The sequence below is a fragment of the Eschrichtius robustus genome, chromosome 1 (assembly GCF_028021215.1).
Source record: "Eschrichtius robustus isolate mEscRob2 chromosome 1, mEscRob2.pri, whole genome shotgun sequence".
Lineage (NCBI taxonomy): Eukaryota > Metazoa > Chordata > Mammalia > Artiodactyla > Eschrichtiidae > Eschrichtius > Eschrichtius robustus.
The window spans coordinates 4,831,456-4,851,320 of record NC_090824.1 but is presented as its reverse complement, the minus strand read 5'-3'; the positions used below and the strand labels follow the sequence as shown (position 1 = coordinate 4,851,320).

At 47.8% G+C, this 19,865-nt stretch overlaps 1 protein-coding gene across 3 annotated transcripts in view; it reads left to right on the top strand.

The window, feature by feature from the left end:
• WDR25 (WD repeat domain 25) overlaps positions 1-19,865 on the top strand; it is a 137,496-nt gene that overhangs the window by 66,738 nt on the left and 50,893 nt on the right. For all 3 annotated transcript variants that reach the window (XM_068540486.1, XM_068540505.1, XM_068540495.1), the window contains exon 3: positions 12,262-12,409. In XM_068540486.1, coding sequence (XP_068396587.1) covers positions 12,262-12,409 — 148 coding nt within the window. The remainder of the gene's footprint in view (positions 1-12,261; positions 12,410-19,865) is intronic.

Sequence of the window (19,865 nt, the reverse complement as noted above, 5' to 3'; positions counted from 1 at the left end):
TCCATCTCATCCTTATTTTGCAGAAGAGCTGGAACCCCAGGTCCTCCTGGTGCCAGAGAATCTCAGGCTGTTCTTGTGAACATGGCGGGGTGGCGGTGGTGGTGTCTACCATGCGATATAGTCCAACTAGATGACCGTGGCTTGTTGAAAAAATAGCACCCAACCTAAAGAATTAATGATTTACTTCTAGAGTGGTGGAGGTTTCTCATGACCAAAGGGCATGATACTCAGCATTCTTCTGTCCCACAGCTTAATAGTAAACAAATTGGGTAGCATTTCAGAAGGGAGGTCTGCTTGTCCAAGCTATAGAGAACTCAAAACTAGGATAGCCGTCCTTTGGTTCCTCTGTACATTTGTCCATACATCTGTTCATCTGTCCATTTGTCTATTCATCCGTCCCTAAAGGGCTGTCAGTGGGAAGAGGGCTCAGTCTGACTTTGTGTTGTATTAGTCCAGAGAACTGGATTAGGAGCCGTGTATGGGACCGCAGAGCACATTGCAGGTGGGAGGTGGGTGAGCGTTGATGGTTAAGCCTGAAGGCTCTCCAACCAGTCTGCCTGCGTCTGATTCTCTGCTCCACCTCTCACCGTGTGACCTGGGGCAGATAACCTCTCTGTGCTTCAGTTATCTCAACTGTCAAATGATGTTTATAATAATACCCACCTCATACTGTGCGGTAAGGGTTGAGTTAATTCTTGTGAAGTGCTTAAAAGCACGCCTTATGTGTAGTATGGCTGAATGCATGATTACTGTTACCTGGAGGTATGAGGTGAGGTGGTATTTTGTCTCAGAATAATGTCCAAGATTGCAGTGCTCTCAGAAGGGGCTCCAGCTCCTCCTGGAGTCCTGCACTCCCCACCGCTGGACAGGCTGTACCACCTGCTGGGGACCCTGCAGGCCGCCGAGGGCTGCTCCCCACTCCACAAGGAGAGTGGAGTGATGACCTCTAGAGCCCCCGCCTCCACTCTCCATGCATTCTTCAGCAACCTCTGTGAGACATCTTGCTCTTAATCCTTTTTACGCAAAGAAAACTCTTTTTTGCTCCTTTACGTCTTCTGCTGGCATTTAAAACTCCTTCCCTTTGTTCTGACCTTATTGAACAGAGAGAATAATTTCTTGGAATTCTCTGTATAATGAATGCTCATGTACTTACAGATTCTGATCAAGTTTCTCCTCAACCTTTACTTTGAGGGAACTTGCATCATTTGGTATAGAAAACATTTTAGGAAGCACTTAGGAGGATGGTGTAAGATGAAAATGCTGCCTTAGCTCTCACTATTTTTGCAGATACCAGCTGAGGTACCCTGCTCTTAGAGATTGAAGTGAAATTGGTTCAAACTCCTATACCGTGTATGCTAGGAATGCTGCAGGCTTCCCAGGCTCTCTACAAGTTTTCCTGAAGCTGACGGGTGTGGGGAGGGTGTTGTGCGTGGGATTATTTCCTTAAATCATTCCTGGCTCCTCATTCATGCCTGCAGTAAATGGCATCAGTTTGTAGATCACACTGGCCTTCTTGTCATCTCTGTGACACAGTGACCCACCCACACAATGAATGCTCCACTCCCCTCACTTTTCTAAATATTCCTACCACGATTCAGGATGTGGGGAGATTTTTACTGAAGTGCTGGGGTAAAGAGATATTCAGTACTTTTTACCGAAGCACTGGGGTGGAGGTGAGGAGATAGGGTGGCGTATTACTCTCCATTACTGCAAACCAGATGCTTAAAATTAGATATTAGATTTAATTTCCAGTAATGAAGGAGCGGTTCCCATCAGACTAAGCTTCCCACAGCTGACAATTATAAACTCTGAACAAAAGCAACAACAAACTGCCCGAAGGTATTGGAGCACAAGAAAAAGCAGGCAGACATAGAAGAGAGTCTTCCCTTAGAAGAAGGAAATAGCACTGGATGAATTTCCTACTTCTGTGTTTTTCTGCCTGAGGGTAAGCTCCAGTCTGTGCCAGGCAGAGCAGCTAAAAGTCAGATAGAAAACCTGCAGTGTTACTGGCTTGAAGAACCATAATTTGGGGCAACTACAGCAGCTGGAGAGTGACGAGGGAAATCTCAGACAGGAAAGAGTCAGAGGGGGGGAGCCACAAATTCTGTGTATAGACTCTGCCCAAATCTCTGATGACTCCTGAACCCATGCATGGGGCAGATTCTAAGCAGGTCAGCTCAGACTAATACAACTGAATAGAATTTCTGCTGCTGCACACAACAGAGGAGACAAAGTTTGAAATGTGAATAGAGTCAAGTTAGCTTCCTGTTTTAAAAAAAGTTGATGTTCTTCAGAGAAACATAACAGAATCCAGAGTTTATACAATGTAAATTTTGTAATAGCTAATATTTCACCCAAAATTACTCAATATAGAAAGCAACAGGAAAGAAAGAAAGAAACCCATATTCAAGAGAAAGAGTTTCTCTCCAAGATTATCCAGATGTTGAGATTAGCAGACAAGTATTTTAAAACAGTTATAAAAATGCTCAGGGACACAAAGGAAAATATACACACAATGAATAAAAAGATAGGAAATCTCTGTACAGAAATAGAAACTGTAAAGAAAAAAAAAGAGGAAAGCCTAGAACTGAAAAATGTAGTGTCTGAAATAAAGAGTTTGTGCTTTGGACTCCATTGCAGAATGGAGATGAGAGCAGAAAGAGGCAGTGAACTTGGAGGTAGAGCAATAGAAATTATTCAACTTGAAAGCAGAGAAAAAGAATAGAGGGAAAAAGAAAGAGATACTCAGGGACCTCTGGACAATTCAGAGATATTTGTCTAATATATAATAGTATATGTATAATTGGAGTCTCAGAGAAGATGAGAGACAATGGAGAAGAAAAAACTTTTCAAAGAAATAATGCCTAAAAACTCCCCAAATTTGGTGAAATATGTACATTTACAGATTCAAAAGGAAAAAAAAAACCGTGCAGACCCCAAACAGGACAAATATAAAGGAAACCACACTGTGGCATATCATAGTCAAACTTCTGGAAACCAAAGCTAAAGAGAACAATCTTAAAAGTAGCCAGAAAGGGACTTCCCTGGTGGCTCAGTGGTTAAGAGTCCATCTGCCAGTGCAGGGGACATGGGTTCGATCCCTGGTCCGGGAAGATCCCACATGCTGCGGAGCAACTAAGCCTGTGTGCCACAACTACTGAGCCTGTGCTCTGGAGCCTGCGAGCTGCAACTCCTGAACCCACATGCTGCAACTGCTGAAGCCCGCGTGCCTAGAGCCCATGCTCCACAACAAGAGAAGCCATCGCAATGAGAAGCCCGTGCACTGCAATGAAGAGTAGCCCCTGCTCGCCTCAACTAGAGAAAGCCCTTGCACAGCAACGAAGACCCAATGCAGCCATAAATAAATAAATTAAAAAAAAAAAGACAAAGTTTGTTAGGCTGGATAAAAAGGCAAGACCCAATTATACAATACCTGCAAGAAACTTTAAATGAAAAGACACCAAAGGTTAAATGTAAAAGGATGGAAGAAGATATACCGTACTAATAGTAATTAAAAAAAAGAGTGGCCATATTAATATTAGACAAAGTAGATTTCAGAGCAAAGAATATTAGCAGGGATAAAGAGAGACATCTTATAATGATAAAGGGGTCAATTCATCAAAGGACACAACACTAGATACTTAACATTGGGAACATAAACATTAAGGGCATAAATATGTATACACCTAATAAGAGAGCTTTAAAATACATGAAGCAAAGCTGATAGAACTGCATGGAGAAATAATCATATATACAATTATAGTTGGAGCTTTCAACACCATTTTTTCAATAATCAATAGATCAAGTAGACAGAAAATCAGTAAAGGTATAGAAGACTTGAACAGCACTATCACCAACTTGGCCTAATTGGCATTGATAGAACACTCCATGTAACAACAGCAGAACACACATTCTTTTCAAGTGTACATGGAATGTTTACCAAGATAGACCATATTCTAGGCCATAAAACAAGGCTCAGTAAATTTAAAAGGATTGAAATTATTCGAAGTATATTCTCTAATGATGATAAGATTAAATTAAAAATCAATAACAGATATCCCAAATATTTGGAAACTAAACAGCACACTTGTAATTAACCTCTGGGTCTAGGGAGAAACTGATAGGGATATTAGAAAATATTTTGAACCAAATGCAAATGAAAACACAACATATAAAATTTTGTGGAATGTAGCTAGAGCAGTTCTCAGATGGTAATTTATAGCATTAATGCCTATATTAAAGAAGAAAATTTCAAATCAATGATCTTAGCTTCCACTTTAAGACATACAAAAGAAAGAAAAGCAAATTCAACCCAAAGTAAGCAAAAGAAAGGAGATAAAGATAAGAGCAGAAATAATTGAAATAGAAAACAGATAAACAGTAAAGTCAGTGACGCCAAACGCTGGTTCTTTGAGACCAGTGAAAGTGATAAACCTTTAGCCACTCATCAGGAGTAAAGAGAAAAGATACAAATTACCAATATTAGGAATAAGAGAAGTGACTTAATTACAAATTCTAAAGATATTAAGAGAGTGCTAAGGTAATGTTATGATCAACATTCTGTCAATGAATTCTACAACTTAGATTACCTGGATAAATCCCTTGAGAGACTCAAGCAATAAAAGCTCACTGACAAAATTAGATAACTCCAAAGCCTTGTCTCTATTAAAGAAATTGAATTCATAGTTAAAAGCCTTCCCATAAAGAAAACTGCATGCCCCAAAACTTCAGTAGTGAATTTTACCGAACATTTAAGTAAGAAATAGTACCAATTTGTTATGGGTTGAATCGTGTCTCTCTCAAAATTAGTATTTCTAAGTCCTAACCCCCAGTGCCTCAGAATATGTCTTTATTTGGAGATGGGATCTTTACAGAGATAATCAAGTTAAAATGAAGTCTTTAGCATGGACCCTAATCCAGTATGACTTTCGTTTTCTTTTCTTTTTTTTTTTTTTTAATAATGTTTTTAAAAAATTTATTTTTGGCTGCCTTGGGTCTTCGTTGCTGTGTGTGGGTTTTCTGTAGTTGCAGCAACCAGGTGAGCAGAAGACTGCTCACCACTCTTCGTTGTGGTGAGCAGGGTTCTCATTTCAGTGGCCTCTCCTCTTGCAGAGCACAAGCTCCAGGTGCGTGGGCTTCAGTAGTTGTGGCTCTCGGGCTCTATAATGCAGGCTCAGCAGTTGTGGCGCATGGGCTTAGCTGCTCTGTGGCATGTGGGATCTTCCCGGACCAGGGCTTGAACCCGTGTCCCCTGCATTGACAGGCAGATTCTTAACCACTGCACCACCAGGGAAGTCCCTATGTTTTCATAAAAAGGGGATATGGAGACAGACAGGCATAGAAGGAGAACACCATGTGAACATGAAGACAGCCATCTACAAGTCAAGAAGAGAGGTCTGGAACAGATCCTTTCCTCACAGCCCTCAGAAGGAACCAATCCTGCCTTGATGTCTGACTTTTGACTTCCAGAACCACGAGACAATACATATCTATTGTTTAAACCAGCCAGTTTGTGGTATTTTGTTATGGCAGCCCTAGAAAATTAATACACAATTCTTTTCAAACTCTTCCAGAAAAATCACAGAGGAGGAAGCACTTCCCAACTTGTTCTGTGAGGCCACCATTACTGTGGTACCAAACCAAGAGAAGAAATAAGATTTAGCAAATCAAGCCAACATTTATTTATTTATTTACTTATCTATCTATCTATTTATTTATTTATTTATACGTCATGACTAAGTAGGATCTGTCCCAGGAATTCAAGTTTAGCTTAATATTTGAAAATCAATTAATATAATACAGCCTATTGATGAACTATAAAAGAAGAACCATATGATGATCATCTCAAGAGATATAGAAAGAGCTTTTGACAATATCCAGCTTTCATTCCTGATAAAAACTTTCAGCAAACTGGAAATAGAAGATAATTTTCTCAAACTGTTAAGGAGCATTTATGAAAACATAACCTCTAGCATCTTACTTAACTGTGTAAAAGACTGACTGCTTTCCCCATGAGGTCCGGAGCAAGGCAGGGGTGTTCACTCACACCGTGTCTATTCAGCATTGTTCTGGGGATTATAGCCTGTGCAATAAGGCAAGAAAAAGAAATAAAAGGTATCTGGATTGGAAAGGAGGAAGTGAAATTGTTTTTGTTCACATATGTGATTGTCTATGTAGAAAACTCTTCTGAATCTACAAAAAAAAAAACCCTTCTAGAACTAATAGTTCAGCAAGTTTGCAGAATTCAAGGTCAATATAGAAAATTAATTGTATTTCTACATTAGAAAAGAACCTGAAATTTAAAAATTTTAAATACTATTTACAATATCATCACAACATGAAAAAATTAGGGATACATTTGACAAAAGGTGTGCAAGATTTTTTCATCAAAAAACTATAAGCCATTGCTTAGAGAAATTAAAGACCTAAATATTGATAAAAAGAGAGATATGTCCTGTTCATGCATCAGAAGACTCAGTATTGTTAGGACATCTCCCCAAATTGGTCTGTGGATTCAACGCAATTCCAGCCCTTGAATACACACACACCCTGAAGGATTCCCAAAGCTTTTGCAGGTAAATGGCCTGGTGAAGGCTTGGGCACTGGCTGCACAGGCTTGTGCTAAGCTGTGCGAGCCTGACAGCGGTCTCTAGAATGATATCCTGGGACAGCAGAGACTGTCGAGGATAAACAGGAGTCCAGGAGCTGGGACTGAACTAGGAGGGTCCGTGAGGCAGGAGCTGGCAGGACAGGGCCAAACGGGAGGCAAAGGTTCACCCAGAAGTCTGACAGCTATTATCTCCAGGTAGTGAGATGATAGCCGCCTCTTATTTTCTTCTTTGTGTTTCTCTGGTTCTTTTGTTTTGTTTTGAAAAATTTTTTGCAGAACACTTATTTACAATGTAATCAGAGAAACAGCAATCCTGTTGTTGATTCCTATGGGGTTTTACTTTTTGCACTTTTGTATAATTTGAGTATTTTTTACAGAGATTGTATTTGTTTTATAATATTGGGTTGGCCAAAAAGTGCCTTCGGTTTTTAAGGAAAAATAAAAGACACATTTTTCATTTTCACCAAGAACTTTATTGAGCAACATATTCACCCTTTTGTTCCACTACCTTCTGCCATTTTTCAGGCAACTTCATGATTCCATCTTCCCAAAACTTTTTATCTTTTTGAGCAAAGAACTGTTCCAGGTGCCTTTTACAGTTTTCTAGGGAATTGAAATTTTTTCCCTTAAGAGAATTTTGTAAAGACTGAAATAAATGGAAATCCGAAGGTGCAATATCTGGTGAGTATGGCGGATGAATCAGAACTTCCCAACCAAGCTGTAACAGTTTTTGCCTGGTCATCAAAAAACATGTGGTCTTGCGTTATCCGGATGGAAGATTATGCGTTTTCTGTTGACTGATCCTGGACGCTTTTCGTCAGGTGCTGCTTTCAGGTGGTCTAACTGGGAGCAGTACTTGTTGGAATTAATCGTTTGGTTTTCTGGAAGCAGCTCATAAGAGAGGGCTCCCTTCTGACCCCACCATGTACACAACATCACCTTCTTTGGATGAAGACTGGCCTTTGGTGTGGTTGGTGGTGGTTCATTTCACTTGCCCCACGATCTCTTCTGTTCCACATCGTTGCACAGTATCCACTTTTCATCGCCCATCACAGTTTGTTTTAAAACGGAACATTTTCGTTATGTTTCAGTAGAGAATCACATGCGGAAATACGGTCAAGAAGGTTTTTTTCACTTAACTTACGTGGAACCCAAACGTCAAAGCGATGAACATAACCAAGCTGTTGCAAATGATTTTCAACGCATGAGTTGGATATTTTGAGTCTGTCAGCTGTCTCCTGAGTGCTTCTCAATTAATGTCGCGATTTGATCGCCGTCAACGTCAACTGGTCTACCTGACCGAGGAGCATCGTCCAGCGGGAAATCTCCAGCACGAAACTTCGCAAACCGCTTTTGACACGTTCGATCTGTCGTAGCACCTTCTCCATACGCTACACAAACCTTTCTTTGCGTTTCAGTTGCGTTTGTACCTTTCTTAAAATAATAAAGCATAGTATGCCGAAAATGTTGCTTTCTTTCTTCCCTCTTCAACATTAAAATGGCAACACAAAAATTCACCAATTTTGATGTCTTTATTTGTTTATTTATTTTTATTGGGGTATAGCTGTTTTACAATGTTGTGTTAGTTTCTACTGTACAGCGAAGTGAAGTCGAGTTCCCTGCGCTATACAGCAGGTTCTCATCAGTTATTTATTTTATACATATTAGTGTATATATGTCAATCCCATTCTCCCAGTTCATCCCCCTTTCCCCCCTTGGTGTCCATACGTTTGTTCTCTATGTCTGTGTCTCTGTTTCTGTCTGGCAAACCGGTTCATCTGTACCGTTTTTCTAGATTCCACATATATGTGTTAATATACAATATTTCTTTTTCTCTTTCTGACTTACTTCACTCTGTACGACAGTCTCTAGGTCCATCCACGTCTCTACAAATGACCCAATTTCATTCCTTTTTGTGGCTGAATAATATTTCATTGTACCACATCTTCTTTATCCATTCGTCTGTCAGTGGGCATTTAGGTTGCTTCCATGACCTGGCTATTGTAAATAGTGCTGCAGTGAACGTTGGGGTGCATGTGTCGATAAGTCTTTTTTTTAAATGCATGCTGATATGACAGCTGTCGCATACAATCTAACAAAATCGTTTTGAATGAAGTTAAAAACAACTAAATGCTACTACAGCCATCTTATGGAAAAAACTGAACAAACCTTTTGGCCAACCCAATAAAAAACAAAAGTCAGGCAGGTAGGCAGAGAGAAGGTGACCAGTGGCTAAAGCTATAGGTCTTGAGAGACTGTTAGGAACTCCTGGCGGGGCCATGTCTCAGTAACCAGAACACGGAAACTGCAGTGAACGTGCACCTGCACCACATTTCACTTGTCATGTTCTTTCTAAATCTGACTTTTGTTCGACATGTAGAATGTCTCCAGTTAATACATCAAGTCATCTTAGCACATGTGACAGAAGACTTAACTCCTTAATTCCATGAAGGCAGATTGGGCTCTCTAATTACTTAATTGAAAAAAGGTACACACTCCAGGCTGCGCGGTGTTTGGGAATTAATCTTTAAAACCTGACAGCAAACATTAAATTCAATTAGGGAGAGCGATTAGCAAAGATTCTTCTCTCCCTCACCCTGGGTACTTTGAGAAGTGGCTGACTGGGGTGCATTGATTCTGATGCTATCGTTGTGTATATATCAACCGGGAGAGCCAAGTACGCATTTTTCATTTCAGAGGGGATTTATTGGATAATTTACGGATTGATGGATTTCCTTAAACACGTTTCCACGGCTGATTTAGGAGGCCGTGGCCAAGAATTCAGACCTCTCTGGTTGCTGCTTTTGGCCTTGGTGCCACAGGGCTTAAGGTCTCTTTTTTCTTCTGTCTTTGATTGGGGTTATGATCTACCCCCTCCTCCTCCTCCACCACCTCCTTCTCCCCCTTCCCCAACACCTGGCTGATAGCAGGTACCCAGGAAATGTTTGTTGAATGAATGATTAAATGAATGAGTTTAATAGATGGGGACACTTGGGCATATTTGCTTTAGAGCACATTCATTTTCTCACGCTCTCTTTGCCTCTCTTTAGGGGAAATACAGTGTAGTGTTCACAGCTCCCATCCCCCAACGCTGCCCCTCTCCCTCTACCCTCTCCAAGCATGTTTTTTATAGTCTGACTACAAGTACACAAAGAAACATGATAGAGTTTTGCTTCATGTGTGTTTTTAAAATTGCGGTGAAATACACGTAAGATTTACCAGCGTAGCCATTTTTAAGTGTAGGTTCAGCGGCATTAAGTACATTCACATTGTTGTGCAGCCGTCATCACCATCCATCTGCAGAACTCTTCATCTTGCAAAACTGAAACTCTGTCCCCGTTAAAAAGTCTCCATTTCCCCCTCCCCGCAGCCCCTGGTAACCACCGTTCTACTTTCTACGTCTATGATTTTGACTACTCTAGGGAAACCACATATGTGGAATTATACTTTCTGTCTTTTTGTGACTGGCTTATTTCACTTAGCGTGTTGTCTTCAAGGTTTATCCATGTGGTGGGTTGTGTCAGAATTTCATTTCTTCTTAAGACAGTAATATTCCATTGTATATATATGTATATATGTATCACATTTTGTTTATCCATCTATCCATCAGTGGACACTTGGGTTGCTTCCACATTTTCGCTGTTGTGACTAATGCAGCTGTGAACATTGGGATACAAATATCTCTTTGAGATCCTGGTTTTAATTTTTTGAGCATATACACACAAGTGGAATTGCTGGATCATACTGTAAGTCTATGTTTAATGTTTTAAGGTTCTGCTGTGCTGTTTTCTCTAGTGGCTGGACCATTCTGCCTTCCCACTAACAATGTACAAATGTTCTGATTTCTCCACCTCCTCGCCAACACATGTCTTCTTCTTTTTTTTTTTTTTTTGATAGAAGCCATTCTACTGGGTGTGGGGTGGTGTTCCATGAGTTTTTAAAACTTAGATGGCATCATGCTGCATATATGCAGCTTGTCTTATGTATTCAGTGTTATCTTTTCACTGTTTAGCCAAGTTAACCCTGTAGATCTAGTTCATTAATTTTACTTTATTTTTTCCTTTAAAGTCATACTTGTACATAGTTTTGAAAAAACAGCAGTTCCCTGTGCTCTGCCTTTCTGCCATGAATTCCCACTTCGCTTTGAAGTCTTCTGGCTGTTTCCTCTGTTATTTCTGTTCATATTTCTAAATGTAAACGTTGCTATTTTTTGCTTTTCAGTCTGAAACCCCAGCTGTTGACCCCTAATAAGGAAGAAAGGAACTGAGCTCTCTTACCATTCTTTCAAGGCTACTCTTGAACTCTTGTTTTCTTAATCTTAGACATTTCCATATGCTGCCTGGGAAATACGCTTTCAGGACTCTGGTCCTATGCATCTTGAGAACCTTCAGGATGTGGCAGGGTGAATGTTCTCATTTTGAAAGGGGAGGTTATCTCTCACATCCAGTTTGTGGATCTGCGTGGGCACGCTTTGGGTTTACTCTTATTAAGGAAATAAGAGAGGGTCAGGGAATCCTGCTGTTAAGAACCGCGTGCACTGCATGCCTCAAGAAGCACAGCCTCCGGCGCCGCGGCTCCTGCTGTGCGCCGGCCACGGTGCGGTGTGCCCAGCCCTCACTCATTCCTCACCGCTGCGCTTGGGACGGGGCTCTTCTTATCCCCATTATATGGAGGAGGAGACTGAGGCCTGAAGAGGCCAAGGCTGGCAAGCAGCAGCATCACACAGGAGGCCCTGTAGCTGCCTTCCTGCTTCTTGTGTTCAGTCCTCTGACCCACCTTGGATGGTAGGTGAGAGCGTCCCTTTCTTCCTGCAGGGACACCAGGGGAGGACACTAGCACTGCTGAACACCTCCGCGTGCCAGGCCCTGGGCCAGCCTGGTTGGGCTCCTCGCTTGCCGGCCTTGCCCTGGGGCGTGTGGTGGTCGGCGGAGTTTCCTGGGAGAGCTGGTGGGAAGCCGAACGCAGCTCTTTCATGCACCAGTGGCCCTGGCCCTTGGAATGTACAGTTCTATACTTGAGGGCTTAAAAACACATTTCAGAGGTCATTAAGTGTACATAGGGCTTTCCGCCGCAAGCCTCGCTCCCCAGGGAAAGCAGGGGGGAGTGAGAGGCAGTACTGTCTCTCCCAGAAAAAAAGGACAACTTGCCCCTCGGGCAGAGATCTGCTCTTTGCCTGGCTGCAAACACAGGTGTGGCAGACTCTTATTTTGGATCTTAGTCTTAAAGCAGGACCCGTGCAGGTAGCCTGGCCTGGTGCCTCATCCACTACGGGTCTCAGAAAGTCCTGTCTCGGAGGACACATGTCAGAGGTGCAGGCGAGGCTGGGCTGGAACTTTCTGGTGGTGAGCAGGTGTGAAGCAGGTGTGAACGGCTGGGCAGGTGAGAGGCAGAACACAGGACATGCTGTTTCCTTGTGAGCTCCCTTAACCCCCAGAAAAAAATTTTGTGAAAGTCTCCCCCTTGACTTGCGAGTCCCAAGGCCTTATTACGTTTCCACAAAGAGAAGTTTAACATTTAGATATTGTTTTGATGGTAAAATATTGGGAGTCTAGTTCCGCTGTGAGAGCCTTTTCCCCGTGCACAGGGGCTGAGCTGAGCCCCCAAGATCAGGCCCCCCGCTCATGACATCTGGTGCTGTGTTTGCCTCGTAGGTGTGGAACGCCGTGGACTCGGGAAGCTGCTTGCAGACCTACTGCCTGCACAGTGAGGCGGTGCGGGCCGCCCGGTGGTCCCCCTGTGGCCAGCGCATCCTCAGTGGTGGCTTCGACTTCGCCCTGCACCTAACAGACCTCGAAACAGGTGTGTTTCTCTGTTTCATTACCCCGAGGCGCCCCCTCCTCTGAGCTGGCAGCCGAGTCAGCTTTCTCACTGGGGAGGCTTCTGGGAGGGGGATTCTGCAGCCACAAGCTGCAAACGGTTTCAGGGCAGGGGCAGACGGGATGAGGGTAGACTCACGCTCGGCAAGTGTGTTTCCAGGCTGTTTGCCTGAAACCGAGACTGTCCCGTAGGGTTCACAGTGGACCTCTGCCAACCTGCCCAGAGGACAGAGCCCCAAGGTTGTCCCAGCCCCAAGCTGTGGAGCTGGATAAAGAGGTGGCTTTTTAATCAACTTCTGACATGCAATTTGTACTGAAATAGATTTAGCTTTATCACAGTGTCCTTTGGTTGGAATCAGTTTAGAATTCCTGTCAATTCATTATCGCTGAAAGGCTGTCAGGGATGATTCCAGCTCATAAGGAAAGCCTGCAAACGAGTTCTGCTTTCATGCCCACACTGAAAAGGCATTTGGGTGAGATGGATTCGTGCTGGCTAAATCCTAAGGGGGCTCTTGACAAGCAGGGCGAGAAGGAGAGAGGAGTCAGCGGAAGGAACTTTCCATTCCCCAGCGTTCCGATGCAGCCGGCACGTTGAGCATGAATCCGGCCACAGCCCCGGAGCGGGGGCCTGTCTGTGCTTCGGGCGAGGACAGAGCCAGCGAGCGCAGACCTGGGTTCCAACCTTGCCCCTGACCCCCAGGCTGGCTGCCCTCAGCGCCCACGTTGCCTTTTCCTCCCTGGGTTCCTCCTGGGTCACTTTTCTGCTGGGCGTCACTGCCAGCACCAGGAGGGGAGGCCTGGGTTCGCACCACTGCCCGGGGCGTCCCTTGAGCCCTCAGGCAGCCCCTGCCTGCCTGGCCCAGCTGTGGTGGCGCTGGGGTCTGCGCCTCTCCCAGAGCCTGACAAACAGGGGATGATCACTCCGGGGTCCAGCCGCCCAGCTCCGCCCCGCAGCTTGGATGCAGCGGGTTTGTTCCTCACCTGGAGTGTCCTCCTCTCTTGCTGGGTCACCGGGGGACGGCCCTGTTGAGGCCGTGCAGCTCCTTTGACTGGGCCCCGTGTGCTGTCAGTAGGGGTGTTGGCCAGGCTGTTGGCTGTGTCGGCGGCTGGTACTGTGCCACAGGCTTTGTGCACATTTCAATCCTGCCAGCCATTGTTTTCCCCATTTCACAGGTGACGAGACTGAGGCTCCAAGGGGCGAGTGACTGGCTCAGGGCCTCCCAGTGGTGCAAGGCAGGCGGGGATTTGGAGCCACGTCCGTGCAGCTGCAAACCCCGTGCCCCTTCCACAGTGCTGAGTGTACGGTGTTCTTTTTCGCAACAAAGACCGTGATCTTCCTGTGAGCCCCTCTGAGAGGGAGCCGAGGCTCGGGGGTTTGGTGCCACTGGGTGACGGTGACAGTTGGGTCGTTGATGACAGCAGCAGGTGCTGTCACTGAGCACCTACTGTGTGCAAGGCCTTCCTCTGCAGCTTAACATATGGGGTGAGGCCCCATTCACCCCTTGAGACTGGCACCACCGGCATCCCCGCGTCACACACAGGCCCGGGGCACAACCAGGGAGCGGCTGAGGCAGGATGCACACAGGTCTGCCAGGCTCCGAAGCCGGCTGCCTGACTGTTATACTTTGTTACCTGTGTGTCCAATGAGCCGTGCTCGGTACTGGAGACACAGAGGTGAATAAGTCCCAGGATCCACCCTGGAGAAGCTCACATCCGCTGGGGGAGACAGAATTGCAGAGAGTCCCAGGGTACAGTGATGGAGAGAGATATAGGAACCACAGGGACATCTAGCCTGGGAGATCAAGGAAGGCTTCCTGGAGGAAGTGGGACCCAAGCTGAGGCAGGAACTGGGGGACAGAGAATCAGGATGGGGGGCGCTGGGGAGGGGGAGGGAAGTGGGTTCTCAGCAGATGGAATGAGGACGGAGTTCAGGAACATGAACCACGTGGTGTGTGTGGAAGTGTGGGGTGCAGGGAGCTGGGGGAGGTGAGTCTGGGGGTGCAGGAGTGGGAGCTCGGGCTCCATGCGCTTCCTGGCCTGTGGGGTGCGCATTCCCCAGATGCCGCTCCCCAGTCCAGTGTCACTGAGCACCCATGGGTACCTGCGCTGCCTGCCCAAGAGTGGAGAAGGGATGCTTCTCACATGCTGGTGATGCTGCCGTGTTAATCAAATACAAGTTCATTTGATAACATTAATGGATTCCTAGCGGCCCTTTGTCATGATCTATCTTCTCAATCAACAGATGTTAAGCAGACATTGCCATTGTGTGTGTGTGTGTGTGTGTGTGTGTGTGTGAGTGAGTGAGTGGGGGGGGAGGCTCTGACATTTTCAGACGTTCACAGAGAGTCCTCTCACCTGGCCAGTTAGGCACTGCCACAGCAGGTGGCAGTAGGGGGCCATTGCTGAGTTTGAAGCAGGAGAGAATCATGGCTCCAGTGCACCCTGGGCAGGTCTCCCTGGTGGCTCTAGCGGGTTGGGTGTGACCTGAGGCTGGGTGGGGAGCTGCAGGAGGGGATGTGGCAGCCCTGCCCAGCTGGTGGTAGAACTCGCTGGAGGGAACATTGTCTGGCCCGGGCCCAGCTGCTCCTCCAGCTGTGGTGTGTTGGGTGGGACGGGGAAAGCATGGCCCTGCCCTCAGGGCTTTGCCGTCCCCCCGGGGAGGTGAGGGGGCACTTTTCCCCTCCACCCCTCCGCTGGGAATGGGCTCACCACCTGGTTTGCCCATTGAAGGCCCACTTTCATTCAGCAGCTACTTGTACAGGGTCTGGGCTGGGGCTACCGTGGTCAGCGTGCTGGATGTCCTTTGTTGCTTGGTGGGTAGGGTCCAGGGGTCTGGCCTTGCCCTTGGGGAAGCCCTCCAGCCCCTGGGTGGGGCCTCTCCCACTGAGGGGTTGTTGGTTTCTGTGTCCATCCCCATGGCTAGTGTGGGAGCTCCTTGAGGATGGGGCCCATCCAGGTGGTCTTCATGTCTCTGTCACCTGGCCAGGCCTGGCTCGGAGCAGCTGCTCAGCGTGCGTGCGGATGAGGCAGAGTTGAGGAGGCCCTTGCCAGGCGGGGGTGGGTTCATCAGGGGCCGCCGGAGTGGGGTCTGCATGCACGCCCATGCCTCATTCCGGCACCCCGCCTGGCCCAGGGTGTGAGGGGGGCTCTCTCTGTGTACAGCCTCCGTGGCTCTTGGCCTCGTTTGACTTCTCCTGTCCTTTCTCGTCCCTGAGTCTGATCTTCCTTTTCACTTGCTCTGCCTCCTTCCGCCCTTGGTGATTTGGCTTTTTCATTTCAATCTAATTAGAACTCCCTGCCAGGAGAAAGCAATGCAGGGCGTTCTCACCGCAGCGCTCTGGGAATTAGTCACTCCGTGCCCATTGTCGTTAATGGGTATTTGGCGCCAAGGCCATTTATCCTGGTGTCCTCAGTCAATACAGTTAAAAATCTGTGGATTCTAAAACGTCAATACCCGGCCTGAAATATGGAGGGCCAGTAACATTTTATCTCGTTAATTTATAGTTCTGACGGGCTGTTGGCTTATAGAACAACCATGAATCAACACTTAAATAAAATCTGCTCACAGATTAATTATTTTTGGTGCTATCATTTCAGTCTGTAATCTTCCTAACAAAACGTGTCGGGTGCATTAGGCTGAGGCGGCCTCGGGGAGCGCTGGTCTTCGACTCCACCAGGGCCCGAGTGTCGCCTGCTTTATGAGTCAGCTGTCCGGCAAACCAAATCAGCCAGTCTCCTCAAAAGCCCCCGAAGAGCTTGAGCTCGTTCAGTTCTTTTTTTTTTTTTTTAACATCTTTATTGGAGTATAATTGCTTTACAATGGTTCGTTCAGTTCTAAGTGGTACTGGTTCTTGCAGATTCCACCCCTTAGACCATTGCCCCCAGCCTGGCTGTTAAGGCCTCAGAGGCATGTGGGGCCTCGAACTTTGCATTTGTTGGCTGCACAGGAGATGGTCCTTTCCCTGGAGCCCCCAGGGCCCTGGATGGGCAGGGCACCCTGTCCTCCTTCCTCTGCCCAGTCAGCTCTCCTGACGTGTGTCCAGCCCATCCGGGGCACCCAAGCCGTGCCACCTGGTCCCAGCTACCGGATGCTGGAGGCAGCCCAGCGTGGTAGGAGGAGCTGGGATGGGGTGCAGACACGGCTCTTCCACCTACCCAAGCCGGGCGTCCTTGGGGAAGCTTCCTTTACTTCCGTTTCCGCATCTGTGAGACGGGTAGCAATGGCCAGCGGCTGGGGTCGTGGAGGGGAACAGCTGAGATAACGTATCCAGAGTGCCTGCCGCACGGCGAGCACTCAGCAAAGGCTGCCCTTCTCTTCCCCGTCCCTGCCCCACAAGGCCCTTCAGAAGGTAGGAAATCATGGCCTTGTTCCTCTGAGCATCCAGAGAGCCCCAGCGGCTGGACCATTTCCCCAAAGGGGGCAGCTTTGGTGGCTCAGTTCCAAAAGCCCCCGAAGATCCCCCCCGAGCCAGCTTACTAGGTGGCTCTTGACCGCACGTGTGGGTCTGGGGGCAGACGGGCAGGAAGCCCGCCTTGCAGGGTCTCCCAGCCTCTCCTCCATCTTTCGCTGCTCCGTGACAAAATGGCCTGAGTGGGGTAGCAGCTTCCTCCTCGTGATGGGTCGCACGTGCCTTTTATTTGAGTGGGTGTCCTCTTCACTCAGACCCCGCTTCCCGCGTCCTTGCTGCCCCCAGCCCCTGCCTGGCTCCTCCTGCTCTGGGGTCCCTGTGTCTTTCCGTGGGGGTCATGGTGCATGGGCATGAGTGGCCGACGGGGACTGGACCCATAAATGATCATTACTTTTCTTTTCCAAGAAGTGTCTTCTGGTGTCTCCCTTGTTTTTGCATCACGACTGGGGCCTCCATCACAGGAATGCTCCAAGGGAAAGGGGAATGACACATTGGCTGGGTGCTCACTGTGGGCCGTGTAGCCCTGGTTCCTGGCACCCTGCCTGGCCTGTATCAAGCCAAAATGAATAAGTGGATGTTAGGTCCTCTGCTTATTTAGTCCTCATGCTAACCTATGAGGGAAGTGTTTTTATCCCCATTTCATGGGCTCAGAAACTGAGGCTTGGAGCATTTGATGACTTGCAGTGACAGAGCTGGGGTTCAGCTCCGGCCCATGTGACTGGCAGAGGCTTTGGCTGTTGAAGGACAAGAGTGGGTGCCCTCAACCACGTGTGTTTCTGGGCTGTGACCAAACAGTTTGCTTAAGCCGACTCCGGGGGAGCCCGCTTGGCTCTCACCCAGGCAGCCGGCTCACCACCTGCTGAGGATAACTCGGGGCCTCTGGGAAGAAAGCGCCCAGACTGATCTTGACTGATCCCTCTGATGAAGTGACCGGCTGAAGGGTGCTTCTCTGGCTATCGACAGCCGCCGTTCCAGCAGGAGAAACGTTTGCCCTGACGATTTAAAAACACTTGTCAGAGGAAGGGTGAGAAGCGTCCATATTAAAAGCCCGGAGAAGAGTGTCAGGGGCTCACTCGGCGTTGGAGAAGTGGCTGCAGGGGGACTCCTTGTTGGGCTAAAGCCTGCAGAGCAGTGCCGCCCCCCGACCCCGGGTCTCCTGGAAGGCGCTGGTGAGAGGGGCCTGGGCTTCTCCAGCCTTTAGGCTTTCGAGCACCATGAGTGTTTGCTGGAACATCTCAGAGGAACCCGGTCAGGTGTCCTTCATGCGCCCGCGGACAGCAGGATGGTCTCCTGCCAGCGGGCATGGATTTGGCGCTCCCGAGGGTGTGGGCACGTCTCGTGTCACTGCTCCTTTGGTCCTCGGGGTTTTACTACTAGATCCAGACACGGAGGCTGTGCAGAGCTCTGTGCCCAGTGAGGCCTGAGCTGCCGCCGGTGCCCTCTTGCCCCGGGGGCAGCTGCCTGCTCTCCTGTCCTCCGTCCCACAGGTACAGGCGGGACCCTCCAGACTCCTCTACACGAAGGAGTCCCACTTTCTCCTAAGCTCGCTCCTTCACTGGCATCCCTTTCCCAGCCCTCCTTTAAACGAGTCTGTTCTCAGGGCTGTGCCCTCTTGATCCCGGGCACCGGTCCCCATTCCCACCCACGCTCTTCTCCTCCGCTCCGAGGAGTATTTCCCTCCAGTCCCAACCTCGATTTCTCCCCCTCTTTGCATACAGCTTTGGGGTAAGAAGCTGACCTAGTTGTGGATATTAAATCAGATGTTACCAAGCTTGAGTCAAGCCCCTGCCAGCCCCGTATCTCACACTTTAGAACCTGCCTTCGAGGTCCTTCCATGCCTCCCCAAACGTCTGACTTGTCATCTGCCTCTAGTTAAGCTCGTGCCAGCCCTCTGGATAAATCAAAGGTGGTTTTTAATCAACGGCACTATTTCATTCATTACCATTATTGCACAGCGGTGATGCTTTTATCTCTGTGTGTGTTTAATTGCGATTGCACTGCGGTTTGGCTCCCTTTGTAGGTAGGACGACCTCTGTTGACTGACCCCGGAGCCTAAGCACAGTCACGGCTTGTTCCTTGTCCTGGTGGTGACCTCCGAGTCCCAGAAAACCAACTTAAGTTGTACCTTTGGGACCTGTTTGCAAGTGGAGAACTTTTTTTTTTTTTTTTTAATTTTGGAAAATTCAGTCTTGTCCAGTTAATTAAGTGCAGTGGCCAAACTTGATATGAAAGAAATTTCTACAACAGCTACTGCTGTTTCTTCTGTGACCACTACTGCTGCTGCAGCTAATGTCTGTCGGGCCTGTCATTTGTCTGGGGCTTGCTGTCTTACATGCATTATTTCTAATTCTCACAACAAGCCCTGAAGGTAAGATTTATTATCCTGATTTCACGTATTAGGAGCCCACGGATCTGAGAGGCTTGCCGGCTGATCCTGGGGCTGCTAGCTTATCTACAGGGAGCGTGCAGACACGGGCCCATCTGACTCCGGCCTGGACCCTCCCCGGGACTCTGCCCGGCGTGCCAAGATGGCCCTTGTTCCTGATTCACAGAGTTTGATTTGAAACTTAGTAAGCTCCTTTTTTCGTTAACTTTGAGTCAGGAGGGTTAAATTTACAGCTGGCTGAATACTTCCCAGAGGATGAGTGTAACGATATTGATTTTCGCGGAATGAGTCATACGCCGCCTGCCTGGGAACACGAGCTCAATCACCACCAGCCGACAGCGGCAGCCAGTCCCCCGTCAGCATCTCCCCTACCGGCTCCCGAGCCTGTGGTGTGCACGCAGAGCTGAGCAGAAGGAAAGGTCACGGATCGCTCGCGGGCGGGCTCCGGGGTCACACGGGTCCAGCCTCTGTCCCAGGGTGGCCGACTCGCACGGCCCTGGACGAGGCCTCACCTCTCTGGGCTTCCATCCCCCATCCCCCCAACGCTGAGAAATGGGGTAATTACGCCTCCCACGCAGGGTTGTGGCATGACACGTGCAAGCCCCAGGCAGGCCTGGGGGCGATAGGCGCCATCTCTCTGGAGG